General features: G+C 34.7%; 1 protein-coding gene and 1 long non-coding RNA gene across 2 annotated transcripts in view; both read left to right on the top strand.

Moving 5' to 3' along the window:
• Nucleotides 1–26,645, top strand: part of dpy (fibrillin-like protein dumpy) — a 99,041-nt gene that overhangs the window by 3,184 nt on the left and 69,212 nt on the right. The window contains exons 2-22 of the mRNA XM_089698681.1: nucleotides 9,398–9,459; nucleotides 11,192–11,393; nucleotides 11,699–11,803; nucleotides 12,147–12,263; nucleotides 12,627–12,758; nucleotides 13,005–13,120; nucleotides 14,472–14,721; nucleotides 15,154–15,419; nucleotides 15,493–16,225; nucleotides 16,336–17,508; nucleotides 17,600–17,809; nucleotides 17,902–18,195; nucleotides 18,303–21,299; nucleotides 21,591–22,256; nucleotides 22,340–23,050; nucleotides 23,133–23,324; nucleotides 23,495–23,677; nucleotides 24,360–24,491; nucleotides 24,625–25,345; nucleotides 25,441–25,616; nucleotides 25,723–26,634. Of these exons, the coding sequence (XP_089554807.1) occupies nucleotides 9,403–9,459; nucleotides 11,192–11,393; nucleotides 11,699–11,803; nucleotides 12,147–12,263; nucleotides 12,627–12,758; nucleotides 13,005–13,120; nucleotides 14,472–14,721; nucleotides 15,154–15,419; nucleotides 15,493–16,225; nucleotides 16,336–17,508; nucleotides 17,600–17,809; nucleotides 17,902–18,195; nucleotides 18,303–21,299; nucleotides 21,591–22,256; nucleotides 22,340–23,050; nucleotides 23,133–23,324; nucleotides 23,495–23,677; nucleotides 24,360–24,491; nucleotides 24,625–25,345; nucleotides 25,441–25,616; nucleotides 25,723–26,634 (10,345 nt within the window). The 5' untranslated portion in view covers nucleotides 9,398–9,402. The remainder of the gene's footprint in view (nucleotides 1–9,397; nucleotides 9,460–11,191; nucleotides 11,394–11,698; nucleotides 11,804–12,146; nucleotides 12,264–12,626; nucleotides 12,759–13,004; nucleotides 13,121–14,471; nucleotides 14,722–15,153; nucleotides 15,420–15,492; nucleotides 16,226–16,335; nucleotides 17,509–17,599; nucleotides 17,810–17,901; nucleotides 18,196–18,302; nucleotides 21,300–21,590; nucleotides 22,257–22,339; nucleotides 23,051–23,132; nucleotides 23,325–23,494; nucleotides 23,678–24,359; nucleotides 24,492–24,624; nucleotides 25,346–25,440; nucleotides 25,617–25,722; nucleotides 26,635–26,645) is intronic.
• On the top strand, nucleotides 13,313–14,170 carry LOC149485902 (uncharacterized). Its single transcript, XR_016316024.1, has 2 exons — nucleotides 13,313–13,469; nucleotides 13,615–14,170. It is a non-coding gene; the product is annotated as an uncharacterized LOC149485902 (long non-coding RNA).

Here is a 26,645-nt window from a genome sequence, read left to right as displayed (position 1 = left end):
GGGAACCAAGTTTTAGATTATTAGATTAGACCTCTAGCGTCATCAAAATTTAATTTAAAATTACAGGTCTCATACAAACTCCCATCCCCTAGTTTAAGGGGTTGGGGGATGAAAGTTACAAGTTTTATAATTTTTTTGTTGTTTGAGTGCTAATACTAGCTTACATACAAAATTTCAGCTTTCTAGGACATTAGGAAATACCTTAAGAATTTTGATGATCATCAGTGAGTCAGTGACGAAATTAGCGTTTTTTAGATATAAATAAAATCTGAAGTATAAAAGCTAATGTAATTAAAACTTAATATGTTCAATAAGTCCGCTATTGACAATATATCCCGAAAATTTTGTTGATCTAGCATAATCCAAACCCAAGTTATGAGGGTTCAAAAAAACGTCGAAGCGCTTCGAGAAAAGGTAGGTAGTGCCCGTGCGCCTCGCTTGGCTCGTCTTGGCGGGGGCACTACCGTGCCCCCAGATGTTATTACAAGCCATTCTCTTTGAATATTTTAGTAATATAACCGTTCTTAGTGAATCACGTGCATACTAATTGTTAAAAAGAAATTATTTACTTTCACGTTTAAAATTTACTATCGCTTATACAATTACGGGCAGATTATTCGAGCGAAAAATCTACGCTTGAGGTTGCATATTTTATATTGTTCGTGTATCGTTTATAGCACATGCCGTGGAGTTTTAATGACACAAATGCTGGTGCACCTGTCAATGACTGCAGGCATTCGACCGGCGACACCCGTTATGTCATTCTACACCATGCTAATAATAATAAATGATGCGTTCTCACGCTTAGGCCGACAACAAGGTGTTTTCTTCGTGAAAAAAGTATTATAAATTATTTATCATCCCGAGGTGTGTTTTAATTTTCTCACGTTTAATCCAATTTTACGTGGAAATTAAATTAAACATGAAAATTAATCTTGTTTAATGTAATTTTAATGTTTCGTAAGTTTTCAAATGGACAAAATTGAAATTGGGTCCGCTATAAGCGATTGAACTCAACAATATATGCACCTGTTTAAAGTAGGCTGCCATTGTATAATTATGTACATATGCAGTATCTATACATATTATAGAAATGAATTCTTCAACAATAGAAATAGATAACTATTAATTAAGTAGGTACTTCGTTATTAACAGTTTACGACATTTCTACTTCCGTTATTCCTTCTATTTGCTATAAAAAATAAAGTTTCTAAACTATTTTATAATTGACTAAAAATGCAATTTGATTTTAATAAGACGATAACTTGAGCAATAGTTTGAATAGATACATAATAATATTATACACACGTCAATATAACTAATTTGAATTTATAACATCGTTGAATTGAATCAATCTTCATATTCAATTCGTAAAATTAACGACTCTATATTTGTAATATTATATGAAATCACGATCACGTCGCGTAGTGTTTTCATGGGTAATGAATATTATGTAAAATGATGGAACTGTGATATATGATGAGCCTTTAAAATATTCTAGTCGTGAATCGTGCTATGTTCGCGACGTCGCCGATCGTCGCCGTCACCGGAACAGTGAGCAATAGGAATCACTCTTCCTCCTTTAATATACGAGTTATTACCGTCATTGTCTTCATAAAACACGCAACCTATAGTATCGGTTTAAATAAAGTATCGGCAATTCTATTGAATTTCATAAATTTTCTATGGAAAAGAGTAGTAACATGTTATTAAAACAATCTTAGTGATGAGACGAAGATCATGACGATACCCCATATCAGTTAAAGAGATTTTAATCGTTTATATCTTCAGCAGTGTTTTGTGAATTAGAGCGTTACATACTTCTAGTATTTTACGATTTGTTCCGTGCTTGTTTTTGATGCGGGGTGTCAGTAAAACAACAGTACTCTAGAAATGCGTGTGCCGCTAGATAAAATATCTCACTAATGTTGAAATACGTTACACATATTCAACTCATTTTAAGAGAGGTCATCAAGTTTGATGCTAGGATATCACTATTAAAAACAACAACAACCAACATTTATAAAACCGGTGTACATATTGAAACAGAACATTTTTTAAGAACTAGGTAAGAATGAATGAATCTAGTTCTGTTGACGAAATGAGCCACCTGCCTATTACTTTTAAAAGTTACAAAATTTGCTTTTATAAAAAGGTCACCGATTTTATAGACATTGTAATAAATTAAAAATCTATTAATTATTTTTGTTTTTATTGCAAGTAGGTATGAAATAACACTTATTCTATCCTGATATAATCATAAACAAACATATGCGATTCACAATTTCAGTTTAAAACTCACGCGAAGCAGTCATAAAGAGGAAACGGTAGATTTACTAATTACATATTATGTTATTCTTAAATTGTTTATCTGTACGTATTAACTACTAATCTTATCTAATGCTATTGGTATGTATTATTATATTATAATAGCTCTTTTGGGTATTAAGTGAATTATTCTATAATGTAATGTATGTATGAAATTAATAGCAGATATTAAACAACGGTGATATTATCGTAATCAATTTGATGGGATAGGCGACTGCGAACCAGTTTTATGCCATTTACATATATCCGAGATTGCTTGCATCACTACTAAATTTAGCGTAAATTATTAGCAGATTGATATATTTACTCTTCTATAATTTAATTTCAAACTTTTTTTGTTTAATTTTCTTGAGACGACTTTTTGATATTTCATAATATTAATTATTAACATATAATTTTTATTTTCTCCAACGTTCTCCAAAGGGACGAAGGTTGCCAAAAATATTTCTGAATTCGTAGATAAGGAGTAGAGGGATGATAGAGTAATTATTCAGGTGCATTGGAATTGTCACGAATATCATAAATAATGGTTCTTACATAACTATGATTTGAATGTATACTAAGAAACAATTATTGTAATATAGGCCACCTGTTAGCATAATACGTACGTATTCGTATTTTTTTAAATTGGAAGATTACTGAGTAACACGGTAGCTCTACTTAAGCGACATTTATGTTTTTGTTACATGTACCTAGTTTCCTAACGTCATTCATATCTAATAATCATATAGTACCTACTTAAGGAATACATATCAGAGATATATAACGAACTTTACCAAGCACTAAAATAGGATCAAAAAGCGTATGGATCCAAGGTAAAAGTCACCTTCATCTATAATTGTACAAGCATAATACGACATTAAATTAAATCTATTGCTTTTATTTTTGCATATCAATTGATTCGCCTTTTTGACTAGGTATATTTTTATACAAATTACAAGCCTTGGGTAGAGAAGAATTGTTTCTCAAGAGAGAGAAACTAGAATGTACCTATAGTGCTATTGTTTGCAGCCCACTTTCCGTACAAACGGTTTGCAAGCGAATTACTTGAGACGTGAAAGTGAATGGCGCAAGCAAGCTCATACGCAGACGGACGATTTACAGACGCATTTTACACTTCATTTGTTAAATATTTACAAATACCGGTGTCCCCATTGTTGCCTTTGAAGACAAACATCAATGATATAGATATACTTAAACGGAATGACATATAGGCCCAGGAACACGTAAGCTTATTTTACAAATTTCTACTACTTTTTGCACAGAATATGATGTGTGTTAAATTTAACAAAGATTAAACCATTATTTGATGCACAAGTGTAAGTTCTTCCCTAAAGTAAGAAAGGATAATAATTAGCGAACTATAAATACCCTACATACTTAGCCACTGTAAGCATTTATATTATCAATTTTAATAAGTAGCTAAAGAGACATTTCATTCATAGAATGTACAAGTACATTCGTAATGTACTACATAATGTAACAGATACCAGTTGCTTTAATTATCCTATGATTCTGTGTAAGGATATTTTTTAATATACCTACCTACCGTTTTAAATTTTTTAACAGTTATTATCGTAATCAAAGTGGAGACAAATCCAAGAAACTACAAACAATTTGTATCTGATCAGCCGTTTTTTATTTATGAGTATTGCTCGTTGCTAGCATGATGCGTTACTTTTTTTCCGATGCCGTCAGAGGTTGTTAGTACACGGAAAGACGATTAGGCACTTAAATAAGTATGTAACTAAATTGGCACTTGCGTGAAAATTTATCGGATGAAAAAATTATTAATTGGTAATTCTCAAGAAGCTTATATCGTAATTCTGTACCTTGACGTGTGAGAGATTTGCAGAGTGAACTTCATAAGTATATTATTCTTATTTTTTAATTAAGTATCTTAAATATGGATAGTTTAAGAATTTATTTAGTACAATTATTTTCGATTATGTGCCCATTAGATTTTTAGTTGATATAATAGCTAATTATTGCAACTAGATTTCAGCTAATATCACCTAATATAAAAGTAATAACTAACGAAGTGTTTCATTCAGGACCATTTGTACTGGGACGTTATAAAAGCAGTTCTAATGTACTTAAGTAGGTATTCAAAGTTAGAAAAATATGCTTCAAGAAAAAAAAAGCTATATAAAAGTATTGTTACGCACGCATGAGTAATAATCTTGTAATGTATTAATTAGCTGAATTATATATAGATATTTTTATTATGTTCTATAAACATATTAGTTCAGGATCCATCATGCATCGCCCATTTTTGCAAGTGATTACTATCAAGCTAATTTTCCGTGAGTAGCTTTATTTTGATGAGACGCCCAATAATTTCATGTACGAAACTCTCGATTGTGGTAGCACAGAGGTAACAAGGATAAAATATTTTGATTTGATGGTTCTCAAATATTTATTACTAACTGAATGTTTTTTTTTGTTCAATCTCAAGATAATTATCTAAATTATTCGAAAAAATATTTGTCCTACAAAATCTATGGTTTGGTCAAAGAGTCCCCTCTTTCCAATGTGTATCGATAACGAGGTCAACATAAATGATTACTAACCAGCTGACTTTTTTGTTTTCACTTATTTAATACTTATATAATTCAACAGACATATTGTCCTACAAATTGCGTAATAAATATTTGAGAACCATCAAATCAAAAAATTTTATCCTTGTTATCTCTGTAAGCTACCACAATCGAGAGTTTCTTACATGAAATTATTGGGCGTCTCATCAAAATAAAGCTACTCACGGAAAATTAGCTTGATAGTAATCACTTGCAAAAATAGGCGAGGGATCCTGGACTATATTGTAATGTTTCTAAATTATATGCAGGTATGATGATTTAAAAACTAGTCAAGTATACAGTTTATAATATAGAACTTGGGAACTTGGTTAAGCTCTTTGTATGATATTAAATACAAGCAAAGAATGCTAACTATTCATAATTAGGCTAAGAGAAGGAAGAAAGAGGAAGTAGACGAAAGAGAAGTATTGGAAATTTTGTATGAAATATAAAGTTGCAAAAAGAACTAAAGAACTTTTATGCTCGCGTGGTTATCTGATTAAGAAGAAGGTAATCCGTATCCTTACGTCTGAACGAAATTAAGCGCATTTCCAAAATCAAAACATGAGTAATATGATAAAGTTGCAAAAAAACATCAAATTTTTGCTCGCGTGGTAGGTAGTTTTAAAATAACTGATTATTATCAAACAAGAAAAAGGCAATCCTAGTCTAAACATTTCGATAATGAAAACAGCAATTTATAATATCACATTTTAGTTTAAGTTTAAATTTTGATTGGCGTGTACGAGTAGGTACGGTTGAAAATATTATCCAATTATATTGAGCTTGAAAAATAACTAAAGAATAAAACGATTAATTACCCCATCAAATGTGTGGCATTGTACATATAGCAAAACGTTTAAGTTTTAAGGCAATATTAATATTTTAGCTGGAAAATACATAAATCGTTTGTCACGACTAGCCTTAACAACTTAACTGTCCAATGAGTCACATATGACTCACGGTGAACTTTTGGAATAAGTTCATGAGTCACAGGTGACTCTTTTTTTTCAAGAATCTTTGGGGTATATTTTTGTTATGAACGTGGAGTGATATTCTAAATATAATTACGTGAACGTGTGGCGAAAACCCTAACCTTCAAGAAATTGAAATAAATTTTCGCAAAAGTTTTATACATTATCTGTGGTAGGTACTAAGGTAGGTAGGTGTGTGTATCCTTTTTGTTCGAAATAAAACAAAAAATACAGTGAAAAGGAAAACGTTTTATTATGAAAAATATGTTTGTAAGTATTATTAGGAGAACCAATCAACACATAATATTATGTTTTTCGTTGTAGCAATATAAACAAAATGCTTTTTTACATGTTTTGCACTCTGTGTGCACTTGTAGCTTTTCGAGCCAACTGCCCTTGAATTTTTAATTTTTCATAGCAACCGGTACATCTCTTTCGAACTAACTTATTGTTTGTAGTATTACGCGGAATTTCTTGAAGACTATGGCCAGGATCTCATGGCCAGGAGATGAACTAGAAACTGGAGATCTGGGAGTCAGAGAAAGCGAAAGTCTTTGAGGCACGTTATTTTCTGTAGTTGTCGCTGCTGGCCCTAGAAAATGTCGAACTAATTGTTCTTGTACTTGCAAAACAGACAATTTAGGACATCCTGATGCCAAATCATTGTAAATGCACCTAGCATTTATTACAGAAACTTGAAATAAAATATCAACAGCGATTTTTTTGTACCAAGTTAGGCTTTTGCGTAAAGGAGAGGGAATGCTAATTGGTCCGAAATATCTATACCTTTTGCTTCATTATAGTGTATTATAACGTCGGGTTCATCAAATTCGGTTCATCGGGTCATCAATCAAGTTTTATTGTCTATACTTGATGTGTACACATATGACTCATTGAACTTGGAAAAAAAATCTTTTATCCCACGCTCATGCTCATATATGAGGCATAAATATAAATTGAATAAAATAAATAAAAACAATAACTATTTTTATAAAATATAATTTATTAAGACAATGTGAATGTTTTTTACCCTAATAGAAAAAAAAAACTGATGGACGTGGGGTAGTGTTATTTTGTATTGTATGGGGACAGTTAAGTTGTTAAGATGTCAAGGTTTGACACACGGTAGATGTAGGTAAATAGGTAATAAATTAATTATTCATTCGTGGTTTTATTTCATAGTTTTATTTTAAAACATAATGGCTTGACTTTGAAGATACGTAGTATATATTGTATGCTAAGTATAAAAGATTTTAATAAGTTAGATTTTATTGAATTTTTCCGCCGCACATTACCTGTATGCCGTACACTTGCCGTACACAAGTAAATATTATGTCTCATCTTTTCAGGGAATTTCATAATAAACTTTTACATTTAGATTTTACTCTTTGCTCTACCCGGGTTGACTCGGATAAACATAAAAAGAATGTAGTTTCTTGAAATAATTTGAAAATTATTTCATTCGTTTTCGTTTTGAATCTTTACACCTGAAACAAATCAACAAACAACTCATTGCTCTTTAAAATATAAGTCGACTAGGCAATTCCAATCATGCGATACCCACAAAGTTATAATATGTTAATAATCATATAATATTACTTACTGTACCATCACAGTATATATTTAATAATATTTTGCATGTACACAAAAACGCCGACCTACACACAAGAGTAGGAGATAGACACTGTTATGGCACAAGGAACAGAAATAGAATTGAAATGCCATTTTTCCGATTAGCTAAAGTTAAAAATTCATTTATGGGTCAAGGTAGGGTACTGGCACTAGTAGTCAGCCCCGCACCAGTACTCAGCCTTTTTCGGTTTAAAACCAATATAAATAGTTCATTATTCGAAATTAACCAATCAATTTATTTTAAATTGGTTCTGAGACCTTTCATTGGTTGAAAAAAATCCAAACATGTTTGCTAAGTGGCTGCGAAGTACATTAAATATGAGTTTATTCCGACGTCGTCAGCTGACGAGGCCACAAGCGATGCGAGTGCTATTTTTTCGTTAGTGGAAAGCGTTCGCAGAAATGGTAACTTATTTAATTTTTCTATAATATTTATGACACGTTGTATTCGAATTTATATTTATCAAGAGTTTAGGCATTGTATCCAATTATAAAGTATATTATTTTTCTTAAGAATTATTAAATAATGAAGTGGCCGACTACTGCGTCCCGTTTTTATATACATTATCTAGTACTCAGCCAACCCCGGCTGACTACTGGTTTTATCATTTTTAATTATAAAACCAGTAGTCAGCCGGGGTTGATTATCATTTTTAAGTTCAGAATTTATCCTTTTATCTATAATACTCATACCATATATATTTTTATCACTAACCCAATAGTCGGCAACTTCAATAGTTCAATTTTGTTACATGGCTGAGTACTGGTGAACCTAAATCCAGTGCTCAGCCGTTCATAATTAAATTGTTTCTTAAAGAGTTTCTTATTTATTTCACTGTTTTTTTAAACTTAGTACCTATTACTAATTGTTAATTAATGTTCTTAATCTTTAAGCTTAAAACTATTGATCTCAAGAGAGGCTGACCACTAGGTGGCAATACGGCTGAGTATTAGTTTTTGGCGGCTGAACACTGGTAAAAAGTGCCATATTTTGTTCAAACGTATTTTTCATTGTATCAGAGATTAAGTTTGTTACTTTTGTTAATTTTGTGATAAAGTTAAATAAATGAGTAAGTCAATTCATTCAAAAGACTTTTAATTTACTGTTTCTAATATTTTCATATATGAGTTTGAACCCAAACTTACCACTAAAAGGCTGACTACTGGTGCCAGTACCCTATACGCTTTTACAATAGAATTCCTCATAATATTAAAGAGTTTAGTAGTTCTAAATTTAAAACTTTAACGATACTTACGATTTAAAAGAGCAACTATGGAGTTTCTTGCCGGTTCTTCTCCGTAGATACTGCTTTCCGAATCGGTGGTAAATTTTAAAATATGTAATGACGTTTCAAAAGTGCTTCTATAAGAAGTCTAATTGAATAAATAAATGTTTGAGTTTGAGTTTGAGTTTATATCTATGTAAAAATTAAATTATATGACAACGTAACTTAAGTTGATCAATAATAGTAAATAGGGCCTATTAATATTAGTTGTTGTCATTTCCATTTAATAATAGATATGATAACTTAGCTCTTACAGTTACGTGACCTCGCAAATTAACCTTCACCTTTGTCTAGATGTTAAAAAAATACTGTTACTTGCAAGTCGCAGATTGCTTTATCTTTTTTTCCAATGTTTGTATTAATCCTATGTGCTTCATTATCGGGAATTCTACCTATTTCAAAAATTATTTTTTACATTATCCATAAGGTACACATCGTGATACCTATTTGATAATTATCATTTGGCATACTAAGTAATTGATAAAGAACAGAATAGATTTTAGAAGAATAATTATTAGAAAACACTTCCCAGATACTGCTAGGTTTAAGAGAATATATGGTTTATAAGATTAATATGATATATTTTGTTTTGTTTCAGAGAAAATGTACATAGGAACCTTGCCGCTTGTGGTTTGGACGCTAATCGTCACAACGACCAATGTAAGTAAATAATTGTACAGTTACACTTGAACAGCTAGTTTTAGACAGTTGAGTTCGTCTTGGAAATTGTTAAATCAATTTAAAAGAAGTAATCTATATTTTTGCATTTTTATTCAATAATAATTTTTGGATTGAAATGTTCTTTTTTGCTCTTGTAGCATAATGCATTATAGACCGGGAGATACTGACACAAAATTTCGAGTCATTTGTAACAGGATGGCGGTTCTACAGGGGTCTTAGTACGCAATGACAAAAATAAAAACGATGGTGTGAACGCTGGTACCGGCGGCTTAGTCGCGTGGGCGTTAGTCGAACTCGTCGGAAAAATAGCGAAGTCAAACGATTTGTAACACAAAAATTTTAGAATTTACCGATAGCCCATAAAAAAGAAGTAGGCGGTAGTGTTATGCCATACTTTTCCGGTGTGACTTACAGCCCGCCATACCGACGCGAATGTGTTGATTTAAAAAAAAACAATTCAACCATTTGTACCAGGCTAACTTTTGCACAGGTAACCATCGTCGTGCAGCCATTTACGAAAATCACCATGCCATACTTTTCGGACGATTCCAAATGGTCGCCATACCGCCGAAAATCTGTAAATTTTTTTTTTCGCCGAACCATTTGTAACACCCTAAATTTTTTTTTCAACAACTCCTGAATGATTATAAATAGAAGTGTGATAATGCCATACCTGTGGGAGGTGGCGAATGTGTATAAGATTTTTTTTTATTGTATGATTTTATTCGTATTTTGAACGATTTGTAACAGTATGGCATTAATCTTTCCTATAAGTTTGAGGTTCAACAAATATAAATACAAAATTTCAAAGATCTAGGTGGTAGAAATCTTCACTTCTATAAATTAATAATAAATTTATTTATGAAGTATGGCAGCACTTTTTCCCCCTACTAGAAGTATGGCAAATATAATAATGGTCACATTTTATCAAATACTCTCCAAAAATCCAAATGCAATACTGGTACCAAAAATTTGGCGAAAAAAAAAATTTTTGCAGATTTTCGGCGGTATGGCGACCATTTGGAATCGTCCTAAAAGTATGGTATGGTGATTTTCGTAAATGGCTACACGACGATGGTTACCTGTGCAAAAGTTAGCCTGGTACAAATGGTTGAATTGTTTTGTTTAAAATCAACACATTTGCGTCGGTATGGCGGGCTGTAAGTCACACCGGAAAAGTATGGCATGACACTACCGCCTACTTCTTTTTTATGGGCTATCGGTAAATTCTAAAATTTTTGTGTTACAAATCGTTTGACTTTCGCTATTTTTACGACGAGTTCGACTAACGCCCACGCGACTAAGCCACCGGTACCAGTGTTCACACCATCGTTTTTCTTTTTGTCATTGCGTACTAAGACCCCTGTAGAACCGGCATCCTGTTACAAATGACTCGAAATTTTGTGTCAGTATCTCCCGGTCTATTACTATAAATACATATATTAAATGGAAATTTTATGAATAATATAAAATAAACAATATAAACTCTACACTCTACAGGCACGGGCGTGACTAGCCTTTTGTGCCATGCTGGTGGGAAACGATTTTTTTGTGTTGGTTTATATCGGGAATCGTACCCTGTGTCCTTTGGTTGTACGCTTATCTTGTCAAAGAATAGGAGTTTTTTTTTAATTGAAACTTCCGTTTGAAGAAAAAAGTTTAATAGCTTTTAGTGTAAGTTTAATTAACTCTATTCTATTTTCCAATACAGGTAGCGACGCAAAGCCAGTATGGAATAGGTTTAGGAATAAAAAGAGAAGTATTTTTCTTAAATTTAGAAGACGGTTACTTTGGCTGTCAAGTTAACGAATCTACACAATTATTGCAATTATACGAATTATCCAAATTATGCGACGGTGTGCCAGATTGTTATAAGGCATCCGATGAATTACGAACAGAATTAAAATGTTCAGGTATGTATTGACAAGACAATGTTTTTAGTAATTGTAAAATATCTGTGATTCTTATTAACAGTTTCTTAATTCTAAACTAATTTTAGTTACAACTAAAAAGTTTCATCTTATTAGAAAGCTTCTTTGATTGATTTTTTATCAATTTAAAAAACTATACTTATTCGCTTTTTCTTGTATGATTCCTATTTTTTGTTTCTTTTTTCCCGATATAACCGGGGCAGAAGGAGTTAGTTGTAGAGAGTGATCAAAATTTCTTAAATGGCTCTCACACTATTTTTTATATAATCGTTTAAAACTTTATTCAGATGATTGTACCAAAGAAGACGGTGCGCGTTGTATAAATGGAGCTTGTCTAAATGGAGTTTGTTACTGTAACGACGGGTTTGGTGGTTGTAACTGTCAAGAACCCGGTAAGTAAATAAAAACTACCCAATACAATTTTTTTGTTGTTCCAAATGAATAGGGTAGTGTGTACTTAAGATTTTATTCAGTTATATTAGATATAGTTCCTAAAACGCATTTGTGAGTTTTAATGCATCGTATGTATTGCGAATGTTATTCCTCAGTCACATAATTTTTGATTACGGAATATTTAAGATGGCAATTTCGTATGGAAATTGCAGTATTCCAAATGTGATTATTCATTGAAATATTGTAAGGGAATTGCTACTATTATGATAATTAATTAGACCTAATCTTCTTTATGAAAAAATGTTGTACAGATATATGGTAATTAATATTTCTTACTTTCAGATGTAAATGAATGTAAAGACAGGCCATGCGATGTATTCGCTCACTGTACAAACACCGTAGGCAGCTTTCAGTGCTCATGTTTCCCTGGTTATGTAGGCGATGGCTTCACTTGTAAAGGTAATAATTTTATTATTAACAAAACAACTAAACCGCCCCAAATTGCAGAACTAGACCAAATTTAAAGGCACCAGCTTCCAAATAAAAAAAGAGCGTTTGTGCCGAGCACACAGTTCAGAAGTAAAACTTCTTTAGCAAGATTCAAAGATACCAAATTCGTCGCTTTTGTGACGGTATTGCCATGACGCGACCTTGAAATTTTACTTTAAACGCGCGAAATTTGGAACATATTTTATTCATTGTAGTTAATTGTTGTTTCATTGAAAATTATCTCTACTTTTCTCTACATTTCCTCAGATTTGATTGAATATAGATTTCTGACTTAAAATTTAAAATAAACTTATATTAATAAAACATTTCTAGATATCAACGAATGTGAAGATCCAGCCATAGCATCTAGGTGTGTGGAAAATGCAGAATGTTGCAATCTTCCCGCACATTTCATATGCAAGTGTAACCGAGGCTTCGAGGGCGACGGCGAAGAGGAATGTCGAGGTAAGATAATTTAATTTTAATTATTGAGATGAATTATAAAATTATTTAATATTTTGCTAAATTCTGAGAAATGATTATCCTGTTTTAAAAAAATATGAAGTATTCCCTTTGACAGTGTGAATTACGAAGATTTTCTATGTCTGTAATTTTTGTGTGTATGTAATAATAATGATCAAGAAAATGTGAAAGAAAGTAAGGAATGTAAAATCAACCCAAATATGTATTATAATTATTATGTTTTTTTAGATATTGATGAATGCAGAAGGCCTGGTGCTTGCGGTGCGAATGCTGTATGCCAAAACTACCCTGGGAACTATACGTGCGCTTGTCAAGCGGGATACACGGGAAATCCATTTGATGGAGTAAGTTATTTAAAAGAAACTCTAGGCTCTATATTAGAAGCTGCCATACTTTGTCTGTTATTCTATGTTCTTAAATTGTATTTAAAATAGATGTAAAGTTTACCCAATTCGGCAAATAATCGTTATTATGTTGAGGAACATTATCACAGAATGTATTGATGGGTTGATTGCGCATTTACGATGCTGTTAACCCTTAATTCACTACCTGAGTCCATTGGACTCACATCGAACTTTCAAACTATTATAATTTTTTTCCCTAGTGACTTATTTCCTCCACCGTCTCAGTACCTTCCTGCAGTGACGCGGGCACCCAGGTAGCGAAAGGACGTGCGCCTGCGCTGCGTAATTGGTAAGTTATTACGTCGAGTGAGTCCCATGGACTCATACTAGTGAATTAAGTAATATTTTATTTATTTGTTACGATTCTTAAATGTTGCTTATTTGTCGTATTAATGATATAAAAATATGTATTTTAATTTTTATTGTTGTTGTAGGTTTGTAAAATGTAATTTGATGACACGTCTGCACAGTACACGTTTGCCACGACAACTTCGCTGCTCGATTTCATATATCATGAAAAGAGACATTCCTGAAGATGCGAGCCACTCTGAAACCGAAGACAAGTTACCTAGGACAGAAAAAAAGTATTGTTATCTATGTAATTACAAAAAGAGAACAAAGACTGCATATTTATGCACTAGATGTCTGAAACCTGTATGTTTGAGTTGCTCAAAAAAGGTATGCCGTCGTTGCCTGTAATCGGTGGTAATACCCCATGCACGTTTTTTTTCTTTGTATAGAAGCGTACATTTTTGTTGTTTATTTTCGGTTTTGTATTCCTTTAGAAGTCTTATAAAATTAAAAAGAGTTATTAGTTAAAAATATTTGCTATTATTGTAGAGCTTTGAAAATAACTCTGTTTTTTAAGACTGTTAGAATAAGTTTTTTTTATTTTTAAGAGTATTTCAGAAGTTTATCCTGTTTTGTTATTTTTTTGTAGTGCCTTAATAAACATTTAAAAATAATAATAAAGAAAATTAATAAAAAAAAGAGTTTTATTTGAAAAAACCACGCTAAGAAAATATATGAGTCCAGCGGACTCATGGAAGTTGTTTATGTTAGCAAATTTCACGTAGTGAATTGAGGGTTAATAGCCTTTTGATTATATGATATTTAGTTTCCAATGAAGCGAATGCATATTCAAATTATTTTCAGAAAGTGTTGATTCTGTGTATTGCATTTATATTTGGATTATTGAAATCATTTTATTTAACCTGATTACCCAACATAGTCTGATAATAAAATCATATCACATATCACGGCTCGTGTAACATGAAATTTTCTATTTTAGTGTGTAGACGTGGACGAATGTGCGAACAAGGACGCGTGTGGCGTGGGGGCAGTATGTCGGAATCTAGCGGGTGGCTACGAGTGCAGCTGTCTGCCCGGTCATGAAGGAGATCCACGTGTCGGTTGCCACGACCGCGACGCGTGCGCACGCAACCCGTGCGGACGCAACGCCCTGTGCGAAAACCTGCCCGGAAACCACCGCTGCCTCTGCCCAGACGGTTACCAAGGCGACCCCAACGTCCAGTGCGTCGGTGAGTCACAAACCCAATCTCCACGTTCTCTGTCCGGTTTTAATGCTTTCTAATCTTTACAACGGCCCAACAAGCCGACCGCCCCGCCGCTGTGACGCGCGGAGGCTCACGCTTCTACTAACTTAACCCTAAACGTTTACAAATAACACTCTTGACGTCGATCTCTTTCGGGCTCTCTACGTTTTATGTTTCAGAACTTCTGTTGCGGTACGATCTTTTCGTCTCTCATTTATACAGGTCATACAAATTAGTCATACTCTTCTTCAAATTTAGATCTCATCTTCTTTACCGAGTCATTCTATCCTTGGAAATCTGGGCTCCTGCCATTTCTTCTTCGTAGTGGCTGTCGTCGTTTCTTTGACGTACGTATGTAATTTATGTTTAGACAAAAATGGAACGAAATAATGAGATATGAGTTGTTTGTTAAACCAGACGTGGATGAGTGTAAAAGTAGTGAAGCGGTATGTGGAGCGCACGCTACTTGTACGAATACGTTGGGTAGCTTCGTGTGCACCTGCCTGCCCGACTACACTGGGGACGCGCGCGTGTCGGACGGCTGCCGAGATGTCGATGAATGCAAAATATTAGAACGCCCGTGTGGATCACATGCGATATGTGAAAATGCTTCTCCTGGATACAACTGTATTTGTCCTCAAGGATATAGAGCCAAGCCAGACGCTCAAGTTGCGTGTGAACAGGTAAAGTAAATTAAAAAAAAAAACATGTTTCTATTCAACTGTTCAAAATTACTAACGCTATGTTATATTGCAGATCGATGTTAACACACTATGCAAATCTAACTTCGACTGTACAAATAATGCTGAATGCATAGATGACCAATGTTTTTGCAAAAATGGATTTGAGCCAAAGGGATCGATTTGTACGGACATCGACGAGTGTGTAGATGCATCGACATGTGGAGAAAATGCAGTCTGTATTAACTCTATAGGGAGCTTTTCTTGCCAATGTGCAAGAGGATTTATCGGCTCTCCACCTCAAGTGAAATGTCGCGCTCCATGTGAAGATATCAAATGTGGTGAACATTCCTATTGCAAGTCTGATGGAATCGATGCTTATTGTGTATGTGACGATGGCTGGAATTTCGATCCGAACGATATATCTGCCGGTTGTGTGGATATTGATGAGTGTGATACTTCTAATGGAGTACCTTCCCATTGTGGTAATAATGCAGCTTGCTCTAACACTTTGGGAAGTTTCGTATGCCACTGTCCGGAAGGATTTACTGGAGATGCATTTAAAAATTGCTTTGACATAGATGAATGTGAAACAGATGGAGCTTGTGGTTCTGGAGCAGAATGTTTAAACGAAAAAGGGTCATATAACTGTGTCTGTCCCGAGGGAACGATCGCAGATCCTGATCCTCGTGTCAAATGTTCAGAAATTCTTACATGCAATAATAATGATGATTGTCCCGGAAATGGTCTATGTGATGGTAACAAGAAATGCGTCTGTCCCGAACCCAATGTTGGAAATGAATGTCGTCGTAAGTATTTTGAATATATTTTTAATTTTAAATGATTAGTACAATAGATGATGATGTTAATTTTGATAGACCAAAAGCAGTTTTTAATTACCGATAAATCTTTTTTACAGATCCATGTGAAGCTTTACATTGTGGAAGCAATTCAGAGTGCCTTTTAAATGAACAAACAGCCCAATGCACCTGTCGTAACGGATTTACAGGTGACCCTACATCGCCCAGTGGTTGTTTGGATATAAATGAATGTGAAACAAATCCTTGTGCCAACGGCGCTGTTTGCAAAAATTTACCGGGTCACTTCCAATGCGAATGCCCAAGTCAGTTCAAAGGAGATCCATACATAGAAGGTTGTTTTGTAAGCAAGCAAACCACTGAATGCAGTTCTACGAATCCGTGTCCTCAGGGAGAACAATGCGTGTTACATGATAATGAGAATGTATGCATTTGTAGCCAAGGATTCACGCGAAATTTAGAAACTGGCGTATGTGAAGATATAAATGAATGTACCCAGCATGGACGAATACCTTGTGGTTTAAATGCTATTTGTAAAAATTTACCAGGCAGCTATGAATGTAAATGTCCACCTGAATATAGTGGTAATCCATATAATTTGTGTGAATATTGTACTGATATCTCATGTCAATGTCAACCACCATACAAGATTGTTGATGGCAATTGTGTTTTGTCCGGATGCACAAAAGATAAGAAATGTGGAAAAGGAGCTGAATGTATTGTAATATCAGACACTGTTAGTTATTGCGCTTGTCCTGCTGGATTTGTTCAAACTGCTGCTGGTGCTTGTGAAGATATAAATGAATGTACTTTAGATCAACCAGCTTGTGGATTTGGCGCCGAATGCGTTAATACAGTAGGCTCTTTCATATGTAAATGCCCCCCTGGATATGGAACAGATCCCGTTTCAGGACATTGTAGTTTGAATCAGAAACGATGTATCAGTGATAGCGATTGTTTTGCTAATGAAAAATGTGTTCAACCTGGGAACTGTGTGTGCCCACCACCATTTTATCTAGATATTACCGATGGACAAAAATGTAAAAGCCCTTGCGAGAGGTTCATATGTGGTATAAATGCTAAATGTACTCCAAGTGATCCACCTAGATGTATGTGTATGCCTGGCTTTGAAGGAGACCCGTATACAGGTTGTACTAATAGGAATGAGTGTCATAGTGCTCCATGTGCATATGGTGCAATTTGTAATGATGAACAAGGTGGTTATAAATGTATTTGCCCACAATCTATGGTTGGAGATCCATACAAAACTGGATGTAAGTGTAACATTATACGTCAAAAGTTGTTTTTTATCACAAGATACTATTATAAACTACTATTTGCTAATTTAAAATAATTATTTTTTAGGTTTCGCCCAGGACGAACCTTCACAAAAGTTACTGTGCAGCAAAAATAATCAGTGTCCAAATAATCAAGCTTGCCTTAATCGGACTTGTGTCTCACCTTGCGTAAGTGTATCATGTGGGCCAAATGCTTTTTGTGAAGTAGAAAATCATGCAGCTTGGTGTCGCTGTAACCCGGGATATACCAAACCGGAAGGTGGAAAATGTATTTCTGGTAAATATTATATTTCTTTTAATTATTAATTCTAATACGTGCCTCAAATTATTTATTATATTCATTTCTAATTTTGAATTACAAATTTTTAGGTTGCGATAACTACTCGTGTGCATCTGGAGCACATTGTATAATATCTAAAACTGGCCCAACGTGTGTGTGTCCGGAGGGCATGGTGGGGAATCCATTTCCCGGAGGGGTGTGTAGAAGAGATTTATGCGGAGCTGGCATGCCTTGTGAAGAGCCCATGTCGTGTGTTGCGGGTAGATGTCGACAGCGTTGCGAAGATGTGGTCTGTGGCATAGGTGCAAGCTGCAACGAAGAAACTGGTAGATGTGTTTGTAACGCATTCTTTGTTGGAAATCCTGACCTACTGTGTATGCCACGTAAGTATAATATTAGCTAATTCAATTTTTATTAAACCTAAAGTTTAATTTCCATTCCATTTTGTATTTAGTGTTTTTCTTTTTCTATATTTTAACCTTTTTTTCAGCTGTTGCACCGCCCACTTGTGAGCCTGGATGTGCCAATAATGCACATTGTGTTTATGGTCAAACAAACGTTTGCAAATGTGATAAAGGTTACACTGGTAATCCGTATAAGAATTGTCTTCCACGAAGACAGATTACTTGTGCCAAAGCCTCTTGTGGAGCGAATGCAGTTTGTCAGCAGACTCGATCACATGTTGAATGTCTTTGCCCGCCTGGATATATTGGCAATCCAAATTTACAATGTATTGATATAGACGAATGTAACTCTAGGCCTTGTGGTGAAAACGCAATTTGTATTAATACACCCGGAAGTTTTAGTTGTATTTGCAAAAGTCGATATATCGGCAATCCATACGAGTTGTGCACCCAAGTATCTATTTCGAAATGCATTGACGGTACTGTCTGTACTTGTTCCCATAATAATACGTGTCCAGAAGGATATTTTTGTGAAAAATCGAAATGTATTGACGCTTGTCGTTCTATGCTGTGTGGACCTAAAACAATATGCGCAGAAGGAAAATGTGAATGTCTTCCAGGCCATGTCGGAGAGCCTAATGATCTACTAAAAGGTTGCAGCATTGATAAAAATTGTTTAACTGATGGGGATTGCAGAGATACTGAAATATGTTTCCAAATAGGCAAAGATACAAGGAGATGTTTAGATGCTTGCAGTAAATTGCAGTGTGGTCCTAATTCCATTTGCGTCAGTTCTAATCATCACGCCCATTGTATATGTGCAGAGGGTTTTATTGGAAAGCCTAATGACGTTAAAATTGGTTGCCAGCTGCAACAACCTGAACCCAATGAGGTGGAATGTAATGTAGATAGTGATTGTGCAGAGCCACAGATTTGTGTATCAGTGGATGGATCAACTAAAAGATGTCTTGATTTGTGTTCGACTATCATTTGTAGTCCTAATGAAATATGCAAAGTTGTAGATAATAGTGCTCGATGCGATTGTAAGGACGGCTATTTATGGAATCCTTTAAGTTCAATTTGTGAACAGCCAACAACATCAGACTGTAAGAGTAACATAGATTGTGACAGTGATAAATCTTGTCAAAAAGATATACTAGGCGTTCAAAAATGTTTGGATAATTGTAAAACATTTACATGCCCCCAGAACTCAAAATGTATAACAAAGGATCATAAAAGTCAATGCGAATGCTTAAAAGGTTTTGTTGGAAATCCCAATGATCGAGATGGATGTGCACCTATAGATGAAAATCAATGTTCAAATGATGCTCAATGTAGAGAAAGCGAAGTTTGTAGAAATATTGGCAATTTAAAAAAATGTGTGCCAGCTTGTAACCAAGTAGTTTGCGGACCCAATGCTTTGTGCGTTACTAATAACCATGTGGCACAGTGTCAGTGTCCCGTTGGGCCTTATACAGGGGATCCTAATGACTTAGCCACTGGATGTAAATTAGTTCCATGTGTATACAATATAGATTGCATGCCACATCAATTATGCAATCGAATGACTCATACATGCATTGACGTTTGTCGAGATGATTCCTGTGGTGATAACGCAGTATGTGTTCCAGAAAATCATAAATTTACATGTCGGTGTCCGGTTGGATACCAGCCTGATCCAATTGCAGAAGTTAATTGTAAAAGAGTTGATATATGCAAACCTAATCCTTGTCACCCAACTGCTTTATGCGAGCCCTCAGGCAGATCGTTTATTTGTAAATGCCCTGAAGGTTTAGTAGGAGACCCGAAGGATGAAGGATGTAGAAAGCGGAGTGAATGTCTGAATGGGGACAATGACTGTCCAGCCGATACTGTTTGTGTCAGTGGCCAATGTACTAATCCATGTCAAAATGCTTGTGGTACTAATTCTTTGTGTAGAATTGTTAATAGAAAGGCTGTATGTCTATGTTCCGAAGGCTATGAACTCATAAAAGGAATAAATGCATGTAAGAAGAAGTTAGTGAAATGTGTCAGTGACAATGACTGTGCGGGAGATATTTGTTATAACGAACAATGTTTTGCAGCATGTAAAAATTCTACTCAATGCGACCACGGAGATATTTGTATTAAAAATTTATGCACAAAACAATGCTCTAAACATACCCAATGCAGTATTGGAGAAGCATGTATTGGAAGTCAATGCTTAATAGGCTGCCGAAATAACGAAGATTGTCCAAGTGAAGAAGCTTGTGTAAATAACAAATGTACAAATCCTTGCATAGGTACAAAAATTTGTGGTCCTAACGCTATTTGTTCTAGAAATCAGCATGAAACTATATGTGAGTGCCCCCTTGGATTTGAGGGAACACCCACGGCTCAACAAGGGTGTGTTCGAAAACCAAGTTCATGTTCAAAAACTTTGGATTGTCCACCAGATCATATGTGCATTGCTCATTTATGTCAAGTGCCGTGCCAAGCCAATTCTGATTGTGCAATAGGAGAAACCTGTAATGATAACAAATGTCACAAAATTTGTCATTCCAGTAGCAATTGTTTACACGGTGAACACTGTAGCTCTGGATTATGTATTGTTGGCTGTAAAAGTAATTCTGACTGCTTGAATAATCAAATGTGTAGAGAAACAAAATGTCAATGTTTACCTAGCTTTGAAATGACACAGGATGAATGCATAAATATTAATGAATGTATGAAAAATCCATGTCACCCAACAGCACAATGTATAGATGCCATTGGATCTTTTAAATGTGTTTGTCCCAGTGGAGCCATAGGAGATCCATACAAAACTGGTTGTTTGATGCCAAATCAATGTAGACGTGATAATCAGTGTGAGGATTCACTTGTGTGCTTACGTGGAAAATGTACAAATCCTTGTGAAAAAGATGATCCTTGTGGCACGAATGCTCTGTGTGTTGTTAAAAAACACAAAGTTACTTGTTCATGCGAGAAAGGTCACATAGGAAATCCGTTTGACAAAAAAGTGGGATGTTTCAAAGTAGAGTGTATTGACGATTCTGAATGTCCAAACGATAAGTTCTGTCGTCAGGATACCAATAAATGTTCTGGTAAGTTTATTTTAACTTTTTTTTTCAGTGAAATTCATGTTTATTAAACACCTTATTTATTAATATCGTATCATGAGATTGTATCAAACACTTTAAATTTTAGTCACTTCCATTGCATAGAGATAGAAAAGACCTTTATAGAAATCGATATATGTATAAATATTTATAATAGTTATTAACTTATTACAAAATTTAATTTTAAACGTATACATAGTTGTTTATTTTGTTTTTATTTTAGTTAAAGTAATACTAATTAACATATTTCAACGTCTTAATTTTTGTATTTTACAGACCAATGTGATGAAACAGTTTGTCAAGGTGGAAATTGTAAAATCATAAACCATCGTGCATCATGCATGTGTTCACCTGGGTTCGAACTTATAAGTAACAGATGTGATGATGTCAACGAATGCCTATTACACCCATGCCCATTAAATTCAGTTTGTGAAAATACACCTGGATCATTTATTTGCAATTGTGTGAATGGAACAATACACGATCTAAGTACCAATCATTGCAAACGTCCAGGGGACTGTTTTTCTGATGGTGATTGTTCTGAAATAACAAAATGTATAGAAAATCAATGTGTTAATCCCTGTGATAAATCGCCTTGTGCTGCAAATACAGATTGCTATGTGTCCAAGCACGAACCAGTTTGTGAATGTCAATCGGGAAGTCACGGTGATCCATACAAAGGATGCGTTAAATTTGAATGTATAAAAGATTCAGATTGTCCATCTGAAGAAGCTTGTGTTAATAATAAATGCAGAAATTCATGCAACATCCCACGCGCTTGTGGAAGGAATGCTAATTGTTTATCTAGGAATCATATTGGACATTGTTACTGTGCTTCTGGATTTACGGGCGATCCTGTATTAGGATGTGTACCGGTTCAATACTGTAGTGATGACAGTAGATGTTCTTCTGGAACTAAATGTATCGACAATTTATGTCTTGGTGAGTAATTATTGAGATAACGGTGTTAATATATGAATGATACATTTTTTATTGAATGTATTAATATTATTTTTATATTTTAGGTGTCTGCAAAAATTCACGAGACTGCTTAAACGACCAAATCTGTATTAAAGACACTTGCAGACTAATGTGCACATCAAACAATACGTGTCCCGAATCTTATTATTGTTCAAATAGAATTTGTATCAAAGAAATAGAATGTTCAAATAACGAAGATTGTGCTGACGATGAGCAGTGTACTGAAGATAAGAATGGAAAACCTCAATGTATTAAACTTTGTAAAAATCAACCATGTGGAAGAAATGCTGTTTGTACTGCTGCTTCCCACAAAACAACTTGCTCTTGTAGAGAAGGATTTTTCGGTGATGCGGTTCAAGGATGTAAAAAGATAGAATGCAATACAGATAATGACTGCTCTAACGACAAATTTTGTGAAAAGAATATGTGTAAAATTGCATGTTTAGCGCGAAACCACTGTGGACAAGATACAATATGCTCATCTGAAAATCACCAAGCTGTTTGTTACTGTCAACCCGGTTATACGGGTGACCCATTAAAAAGCTGTAAAAAAATCAACTACTGTGAATCAAATCCTTGTAGCGATGGAGCAGAGTGTAAAAATTCAAGAAACGGTGCTCTTTGCTCTTGTCCTGAAGGCACAGTAGGAGATCCTTATAAAAAAGGATGTCAAAAAGGATCGGAATGTCGTTTTAATAGAGATTGTCCAACAGTGGCACGCTGCACAATAACCGATGGTATAAGGAAATGCACAGGTAAAAATAATTTCGTCATATGTAAATACGACGCTCCTTTGCATTTTCATTTATGAATATTATATTAATTATATTTTTATAGATGCCTGTGATAACGTGAAATGTGGGTTAAATACGGATTGTGTAGCTGCTAGACACACGGGACAATGTAAATGTAAGCCAGGTTTTATCGGTAATCCAGCTAGTGAAAAAGGTTGCCGACCCCAAGAAATCACTTGTACTAAAAAAGAAGATTGTTCCGAAAACCAATACTGCCACAATAAAATTTGCAAAGGTAATTTCAATTATGATTATGATATTTTTTTATTTATACGAAAGTCTCTTAATATAATATATTTAACCCATTGACCACCGAGCGGCCCGATCGGGCCGAGACACAATAGATTTTCTATTGTGTCTGTGATCCGAGGACTGACGGATTAATATCTATTGTTTTATTTTAAGCTCTATGTATCCAAGATGAAGAGTGTGGATCTGCGGAAAAGTGTGTGAATGGACAATGTTTAGATTTATGTAAAATGGAAAAGACTTGTGGCTTAAATGCAATTTGCCGTACTGAAAATCACATCGTTCAATGCAGCTGCCCATACAGATTTACAGGAAATCAAGACGTTGAATGTGTCAGAAGTAAGTATAAGAATTTTAGGAAATATATTTGATATTTCGTTTTATAGCATTCAAATACTTTTAAATGAGAAATTTTTAAAGAATAGAAAAAAATAATTTGGAAAATCCAAAAGTGCACGCCTCATAATTTTTTTTTAATAAATATTTATTAATTATTATTTTTGTTTATTCAATAACAATTAAACCACATCGAATCAGACCCTGAAAAATGAAAGGGTTCTATTCCTGAGCATACTCAAGCGTAAGAGAAAAAAAAAGACTCGATTAGTAAAGTATTTCGGTCGCTATCGTGTTAACAAGAAAAAGGATCCGCACATACAGACACACGGACGTCCAAGACAGAACTTTTTTAAACTGTTTTTTAACTAGTTTAAATAACAAAAATGACATCAAAAATATGATGAACGTTAAAAATAGTGTTTTTTTCTTAATATGTGTGTGTATGTATTATCTTACAAGTGCAATGTATGATACATAAAGACATTTTAAGTTTGAAAAATCAGATGTTTTGCGCGAAGTGACAGTAGTACCCACCTCAACGCTTCGCTTATGAGGCGTGCAATAACCCTGGAGAAATATTCGAATTCCGCCTCATGATCGACTTTTTCTATTGTTTAAAAATTTCTCAATAAAATATGATTAAGTATAAAATAAATATGGTATATTTATTGTACTTCTTCAGTTCCAAGGCTGTGTGGTGGCTCTGGAGAATGTGAAGATAATCATGTATGTCAGGACTCCATGTGCCTACCTAACTGTAACAATGACGAGGACTGTGCTCAAAACGAACGATGTTCTAAAGGAGCTTGTTTATGTAAGAACTTAATGTCATTTTAATTTATCTCTATTGCCATTTTTTATAATATGTAACATCAAATATTAAGCTATGAAGTTCTTCCATTATTAAATCTAATCGAATGTTTTGATAAATGTTTTATTTTTTTCAGTAACTTGCCGTGTGGATAACGATTGTTTCCTTGGACACATATGTTTAGGAAATAGTTGCCACTATGGTTGTCGGCACGATGACGATTGCGGACCTGATGAATTCTGTAGAAATAATTATTGCCGAAACCCGTGTGCGGAAACCGTTAATCCTTGTGGACCGAACGCCCTGTGCACTGTAGTAGATCGAAAAGCATCTTGTTCTTGCTTCGACGGCTTGATTCCGAATCCAACTCCAAACGTTGGCTGCGTCAGGGCGCCATCACCTACTTGCTCAATGCATACCGACTGTGCGTCTGGGTGGAGATGTGAGGACGATCGGTGTAGACCTGCCTGTACTCCTGATGGGGCCGACTGTCTACAAGGAGAACGTTGTGATCTAGGCGTATGCCGATTCGCTTGTAACTCTGATGAGCACTGTTCCGATGGCGAAATATGTGACGGCCGATTTTGTGTTACTGGTTGCAAATCCAACTCGCATTGTTCGACTGATAAAGCGTGTATATCTGGACAATGTGTTAATCCATGCACACAACCGGCTTCGTGTGGGGCCAATGCACTATGTTTAACGAAAGACCATGAACCCGTCTGCAGTTGTCCCAATTCTTTAGCGGGTGATCCGAAAGTAGCTTGTCGTAGAATATCTGTACCTTGTAATAAGGATAAAACTTGCTCTGAAGGCTTCAATTGCTATGGAGACACATGTTATCCCTCCTGTAGAAGGTATTATTACATTATTTTTAACGTATTAATTAAAAAATTATAAATTGATATTATTTTTTATGTGTAAACTAATTTGTTTCGTTTGTTATTTTTAGTGATGGTGTTTGCATGTCTAATGAAAAATGTATACGCGGCATTTGTAGAGTTGTATGCAATAGTGATGATGTATGTAATGAGGGTCATATTTGTGAAAATAGAATTTGTAAACAGGGATGTCGCCACGATAACGCTTGCAGTGATGATCATTCTTGTATTAATGGACAATGTAAAGGTATGGTAGTCTTTAATAGATGATTACAATAATACAATGAAAACAATGATTAAAATTTATATTATATTGAAGTCTGCAATATTATTAAAATACATTTTCTTTCCAGACCCATGTAAAGAAAGCAACAGTTGTGGTATTTGTGCAGATTGCAAAGTAATCAACCATAGAGCTACATGTAGTTGTTCAAGTAACTACACTGGTAATCCTCTGGTGGAATGTAAGAGAAAGCAATTACAATGCGATGGATTCTGCCCATGCGACGATAGTGGCTATTGTATAGCTTTATGTGACAACAATTCTGATTGCGATTGTGGTGAAAAATGTTACAATGGTGGTTGTAGGGTCATGTGTTCGGCTCGAAATAAATGCCCGCAAAGGCAAATCTGTTCTCAAGAGGTTTGTTTGCCAGGATGTAACAGTAACAGAGATTGTGGCGAAGATATGATATGCTCTTCAAAACAATGTGTTCCTGTTTGTCGGGAAAATTCTTGCGGAAAAAATGCTTTGTGCATATCAACTCGACACCGCCCTGTATGCAGTTGTCCAAGTGGATATTCTGGTGATCCTATTAAGGAATGTAAATCCTACGAATGTTCTAATAATGATGACTGTGCTTTAGACGAGGAGTGCAATACTGAGGGTAAATGTAGAAATGTTTGTTTAAACGCATGTGGAATAAATGCAATATGCAGATCTGTAAACAGAAGCCCACAATGTTCTTGCCCTCCGAATTTCATTGGTAATCCGAAACAGGAATGTTCGAAACCTACATCAGGATCATGTTCAAGAAATCCTTGTGGAGTAAACGCTCGTTGTAGAGATATGGATGATGGTAATTATGAGTGTACCTGCCCCCCTGGATGTGCAGGCAATCCACAGCACCAATGTTTCTGTGGAACTATGGCGCCGTGCGCTCACAAAGTGTGCGGTATAAATGCGCAATGTAGAATTGGCCAAAATAGAGAAACCCAATGTTATTGCCCTCGGAACTATCCAAATGGAGATCCAAATATTGAATGTATGTATCAT

Source organism: Colias philodice, chromosome 9, assembly GCF_061535455.1.
Source record: "Colias philodice isolate Cphi_HAF_F1 chromosome 9, ilColPhil1 Martin Lab GWU primary, whole genome shotgun sequence".
NCBI lineage: Eukaryota > Metazoa > Arthropoda > Insecta > Lepidoptera > Pieridae > Colias > Colias philodice.
The sequence above is the reverse complement of the archived record's forward strand: the minus strand, read 5'-3'. Positions and strand labels throughout refer to the sequence as shown.